Raw genomic sequence first — 6454 nt, forward strand, 5'->3', positions numbered from 1 at the left:
CATGTATTGTGTTTCCTCCCCAGACACACACATACACATAATTAAAAGTAAAATAAATCATGGGCTGGAGAGATGGCTCAGCAATTAAGAGTACTAGATGCTCTTCCAGAGGACTCAGGTTCAATTCTCAGCACTCACATGGTGGTTCATAACTGTCTATAACTCCAGTCTCAGGGATCCAATGCCCTCTTCTGGCTTCAGTGGGCACCAGGCACATATACGATGCACAGGAAAAAAAAAAACTTATACACATAAAACAAAATAAAAATATTTTAAAAAAGAAATAAAATAGGGCTGGAGAGATGGCTCAGTGGTTTAGAGCAGTGATTGCTCTTCCAGAGGACCTGGGTTCAATTCCAAGCAATCATGTGGTTGCTCACAACTGTCTGTAACTCCAGTTCTAGGGGACCTGACACCCTCACACAGACATACATGCAGACAAAACACCAATGCAGATAAAATAAAAATAAATAAATTATTAAAAAATATCACTGCTAGAGTGTTGGTTAAGAACACTTGCTGTTCTGGCAGAGGACCTAAGCTCAGTTCCCAGCACTCACATGGAGGCTCACAACCACCTGTAGCTCCAGTTCCATAGGACTAACACCCTCTTCTGGGTTCCTTGGGTACCAGGCACACATACAGTGCATATACATATATGCAGGGAAATATTTATACACATTAAGAAACTATTTTTGTTGCTGTTGTTTTGTGGGTTTTTTTTTTTTTTTTTTTTTGAGAGAGGGTCTCTCTATTGTGTAGTTGTGGCTGTTCTGGATCTTGATATGTAGACCAGGCTAGCCTCAAACTCACAGAAATCCACCTGCCTCTGCCTCCCAAGTGCTGGGATTAAAGGTGTGCATCACCTTACCCAGCAAAAATAAATCTTTAAAAAAAAAAAAGATATAACTGAGCTGGGCGGTGGTGGCACACGCCTTTAATCCCAGCACTTGGGAGGCAGTGGCAGGTGGATTTCTGTGTGTTAGAGGCCAGCCTGGGCTACAGAGTGAGTTCCAGGAAAGGTTACAAAGCTACACAGAGAAACCCTGTCTCAAAAAAAAAAAAAAAAAAAAAAAAAGGAAAAAAAGAAAAAAAATAACTGGAAAAAAATCAGATCCTACAATTAGATCATTGTTTCCTATTGTGTGGTTTAGTTTAGTTTAGTTGGGAGTTTAGCTTTTTTTTTTGTTTGTTTGTTTGTTTTGTTTTGTTTTTGAGACAGGGTTTCTCTGTATAGTTTTGGTGCCTGTCCTGGATCTTACTCTGTAGACCAGGCTGGCCTTGAACTCACAGAGATCTGCCTGACTTTGCCTCCCAGTGCTGGGATCAAAGGCATGTGCTACCACCACCCGGCCAAGAATGTTTTTAACACTAAAATTTATTTAGTGTATGTGTGAGTATATGCCATGTTGCCACGTGTGTGCAAGTGTCTGTGGAGGCTTGAAGAGGGTTCCAGATACCCTGGAGCTGGAGTTACAGACAGTTGGGAGCCGTTGAATGTGGTTCTGGGAACTGTCCTTGGCTCCTCTGGAAGGTCAGCAAGTCAGCCATCTGCTGAGCCATCTTTCCAGCTCTTCCACTAAAACTTGAAGAAATTTTGTAGCTCATGAAATTTATATGAAATTCAAACTTCAATGGTCACAAATACATTTATATCATCCACAGCCAAACCTGGTTGTTGATGTAATTGTTTGTACCTGTATTCAAGCGTAATAGGGGCTGTCTCAGCAAAGAGGACATATGTCCCTTAAAGGCAAAACATTTATTAATTTGATTGTTACCTGGGACGCTTGCTGATCCCTAGCCTAGAGGCTGAATTCTCATTAGAATATTTTCATAGCAGCTTAAGAATTGAGGTCTGCTTCACCTTTAGTGCTAGGCAACCCTTTTAGAGCTAATTAATTGTTCATTAGAAAGATTCCAGAGGAGTAGGCTGCATTGAGTAGGAGCTAGCCTAGTTAGAACTTTAGTAACTGAGGTAACCAGATTCCTGTTAGAGACAGAATCAGAGGGACTCAGGTGGATCTTATTTCCAGGGGAAATGTGTAAGTACAGAAAGTCAAGATAGAAAAAACAAAACAAAAACTATTTGAGGTCTTATTTGAACTTGGTTGTTGAGAAGAGACCAAACCACTGCATGGTTGAGACAAGGGCAGTTATAATTTTAACAGGCTGTGAAGGTATCAACCAAAGAATGTATCTGTGAAAGCTGAAAGTATCTAGGTTTGGCTGACTGAAGCAAGAAGAGATTTTACAATGCCAACAAGTATCGCAGGCATGAAAATGTAAAGAATTTCCTTAAAGGGATGGAAACTATATAGATTAAACAGAACTACGTTAACTAAAGTTATCAGAAGGTTCATGCATTTACCTGTGCTCTGTTATTTTCTTCCTCCCTATTTTCCCCCCTAAAATAGGGGTTAGAGGGATAGCACACGGCTCAAGAGCATTTGCTGTTCTTTCAGAGGACCAGAGTTCGGTTCCTCCGGATACCACTTACTACTTCTCTCCTTCACCGCTTTCCTACTTCGTTTTCTGTCTTCTCATCCCCCGACGGTCTCCCCCCTCCTTCCCGCTCTCTCTGTCTGTCTTACCCTAGTTTGGAAATGCAGCAGATTCCTGAGCCTGCCACCACTGGATTCAAGGAGCTGTCAGTCTGCGGTAGGCAGAGTTTCTATTGGTTGGGCTGGAGGCGGGGACCCGAGCTCACTATAAAAGATGGGGCCGGTCAAGGCGCGCGGAGCTGCTGACAGGACCTGGGCAGAAGTGGTCCCCGGAGCAGAGCTTCAGCCCCAGCGCCCAGGGCAGCACGAAGCAGAGGCTCGAGGCACGCACTTTCTCCTCCGAGCCCGCTAGGGCGCCTGCCCCGGAGCCCCGCAACTCTCGGCCACAGTCCACGCATCCCCGGAGGACCCCTCGCCTCACCTGCGCCTGCCACGCCCCGTCCGGCCACCGGGATGAGCGAGGTGAGCCGATCCGCTCGCCCCCCCTTCTCCCGTGCTCTCGCTCGGGGCCAGGGCTGCGGCAGGGAAGGAGGCTGCGGCTCCAGGTCCCCGGGAGGCGAGGTGTACTCTCTGGGTGGACGCCACTGCCCTTGTAGAACAGCCTCCGGCTCTCTGAAGCTACTGGAAAGGGGGTGTTTTTAGACTACCAACTGTCGATAGCGCTTTGGGGAGGGGGTGACTGGAATCAGCTGTAGGCAGGAACTGAGCTCTCGGGGTGATAAGCTGTCTGTTGGGATGCTGGTCCTCCGCATCTATCTTACTGCTCCGAGGTTGCTATGGCTTTCCTTACAGCCCTCACTTCGGTTCTGCCCAGCCATCCCTAGCCTTGTGTTGTTCTCCAAAGGCAGCAGCCAACAAGAGCTTCATCCCTGGCCACCTAACCCCCTTTCAGGTGGCACTTTTCACTCATTCAGTGAGGAACGTTGCGGGTACCTGTCCTGCCTTCCATGAGCACTGTGGTAGAAGCAAGTCCAAGCCCTGGGGAGATGGTCCCTTCCAGAGCAGACCTCCATATTCAGTGCCTGTTACATTGAAGTCTTCAGACAGGTTCCGTGGTGTTCACCGAAGCCAACCCAGTCCTTTAACTGGTTGACTCATTTCAAAGAACACTGTCCATGGTAAGACTTTGAGAAGACATGTCCCATTGTGTGACTTAATTTGTGGCACTCCAAGCACATCCTCATATTATGAGGCCAAGATTGTCGTTCTAAGATGATGTTGGTATGAACAGTAGCATCCCATGCTTTCCTTGTGTGGCCTCTTTCCTAGTGAGCACGTCTTTGTGTTCAATCCGCTTCTCGGCAATCTGCCAGCCCCTTGTTCTGCTACTTACTAGCTATGAGGCTTTAGGAGCATCACGGAATTGGTCTGTGCTTCTGCTTTTTTTTTAATCTGTAAAACGAAGGTAATACTGATTGTTCTAAAAGACTAAATTATATGTGCAAAGTACTTTAAACACTACCTGGCTCTGAGTACACATTCAATCTGGAGTCTGGGTTAGCTATTCTGGGAGTGTGTGTGTTTGTGTGTGTGTGTGTGTGTGTGTGTGTGTGTGTTTCAAGTTAGTCAGTTACAGAAAACCAGCCTAAGAATTTCCAAGGATCTCTTAGTGATGGAGCACTGGCCTACCATGAGTGAAGTTCTGGATTCAATCTCTAATACTGAAAGGAGAGAGAGAGGAGAGAGAGAAAGAGGGGGGGGGCAGAGAGAGAGATGGAGAAAGAGAGAGGGATGGGGAAGAGAGAGAGGCAGAGAGACACACACAGACACATACACAGAGAAAGAGACAGAGACAGAGACACACAGAGAGAGACAGAGAGACAGAGAGAGAATTCCCTGGAGCCTGGCTCCCAGTTTAGATAGGAAAGATGGATATTTTCAGTAGTTCTGCTGACTCCTACCAAAAGTTATCACCTAGGGAGTCAATTAGTGCCGGCTGCTGTGTTTGTCTTGGTTGCCATGTCCACTGAGTTTATCCTGGAAAATCCAGCGAGTCTGGTGGGCTGCAGAGGAAAGAAAGGAGCTTCCAGTGCCTCAGCTGGTCGTGCCTGTGACCATGGCAATCTCGCAGAAAGAAAATAATAATAAAAACCAAAGGAGTGACTTTCTCTATCATTTTTAGCTCTAACATGAGAAGAGAGGCTCTCTTTGCTCTCCCCCAACCAAGGTCTCAGGTTCAAACCACTCCCCCCCCCCACCATCATGCTTCTAAATCTGACAATTTTAATCCAAGCCGTCTCCCCCTGGGAGTTTATCTGAAGGCTATGCTGACATGATTTGTGGTTACTTTGTGCATATGAGGAGATACACATGGTCCCTGGGTAGGACAGTCAGTCAGAGGGCTTTGAAAGTGATATTTAGTGGAGTGATAATGCTGTTTGCACGGTAAGGAGAACAATCTGGTGTGTGCTTGGGGGAAGTCAAATCTTGGGGCCACTCTAGACAGCAGCTGAATCTGACTAGCCTTAATTAGGGGCTCTGCAGAGTGAGAGCGGGATCCTTCAGTGGGGACTCCATGTGTAAGGCTGCCTGGCCTCCTAAGCTGTCAGAGAAAACTGGTTCTAGCTAGTAATTTAGCCATCCAAGCTGCCTCCTGATACAGAGCGGAGCCTTGCTTCAGGAATGATTATTTATAATATCCAGAGGCAGCCACCTGGGTGTACACAGAGACCAGCTGTTTCTAAACCACAGCCCCAAGGGGGGATCTCTTGTTTCCCCGAAGGCTAAGAACCAGTCTGTTTTCTTCCTCTTGTAAAAAACTATGATAAAAGCGGAAGTGTTGCCCAGAGTGCTGGAGCTCTAGGGAGACTCCAAATGGCTTCACTTCTCTCAGCCCTACCCTGTGGATCACTTCTTTCAAGTTGATGTGCCCAGGCCAGGAAAGCCCTGTACCCTGAATCTTATGTAAGTTTCACCTTCTCCACCTACTTATGTCCTGGCTTTGGAGCCACTGCACAAAATGAGAAGATTTGGGATGTCTTTAAGAGATTCACATTTCAACCTAGCAATGGCTAGAGATGGGGGCCTCCGGGGCAGGGCAACTGAAAGTGTAAGGCTTCTGGTAGGGCGGCTGAGCAGGACTGCTAGCTCTGTTTTCCCTTGGTGGCTCTCCGCTGTCACTCAGTACTGCAGCAGAGCATTTCCCCGCGTCTCCATGCTCCTGTGCAGAGGAGCTGCGGGGACTCGACGCCAGCTTGTCTGTGTTCACAGCTGGAGGCAGGACTTGATTGCTGTGAATCAGTCTTTCTCCTGGAGTCTAATAACTTTCCCCTCATTCCTGTGAAGCTTGGATGTAGGAAACACATTCTGTCCCCAGGGCTCATCCCTATAATCCCTTTTTATGCAGTACAGCTGGCTCCATAAAGCAGAACTGCAGGGTTTTGCATGTTGCATCTCTCATCTGTGAGAAACTTAACTGGAAGAATCCTTCGGTCCAGCAGTCACTCTGCTGAAATGGGAGTCACGGATTACTGGTGACAGTCCCCACAGTTCCTCTCCCGAGTTTTAGCTGTCAGGGGACAGAACAAGGGACAGATCGTCTAGATCATTAGGCAAGAACTTAAAACTGCTTCTCTTTCCTTTATTATTCTTTTGAGGTGTTCTTACCTAATGGAAACAGATATTTCTCTTTTGGGATTGCTTCCCACCCCACCCCCGGGCGTAATCTGTCTTTGTCTGCAGCCTTCCACAGAGGACATTCATTCAGAGTGACAGAGTTCTATTAATTCTTCTATGAACCAGTTGTTAGGGAACTTGCCATTCAAGTTTCTCTCTCTCCCCCTCCTCATTAACGGTTTATTATTATCACGGTTAAGTTGGACATACAGGCCGGGCGGTGGTGGCGCACGCCTTTAATCCCAGCACTCGGAGGCAGAGCCAGGCGGATCTCTGTGAGTTCAAGGCCAGCCTGGGCTACCAAGTGAGTTCCAGGAGAGGCGCAAAGCTACACA

The 6454-nt window shown here is 47.1% G+C and overlaps 1 protein-coding gene across 1 annotated transcript in view; it reads left to right on the forward strand.

The window, feature by feature from the left end:
- Positions 1-2729: 2729 nt before the first annotated feature.
- Positions 2730-6454, forward strand: part of Pcp4l1 (Purkinje cell protein 4 like 1) — a 22701-nt gene continuing 18976 nt past the window's right edge. Inside the window, exon 1 of the mRNA XM_059280637.1 lies at positions 2730-2966. Within this exon, the coding sequence (XP_059136620.1) occupies positions 2958-2966 (9 nt within the window). The 5' untranslated portion in view covers positions 2730-2957. The remainder of the gene's footprint in view (positions 2967-6454) is intronic.

Source organism: Peromyscus eremicus, chromosome 15 (assembly GCF_949786415.1).
Source record: "Peromyscus eremicus chromosome 15, PerEre_H2_v1, whole genome shotgun sequence".
NCBI lineage: Eukaryota > Metazoa > Chordata > Mammalia > Rodentia > Cricetidae > Peromyscus > Peromyscus eremicus.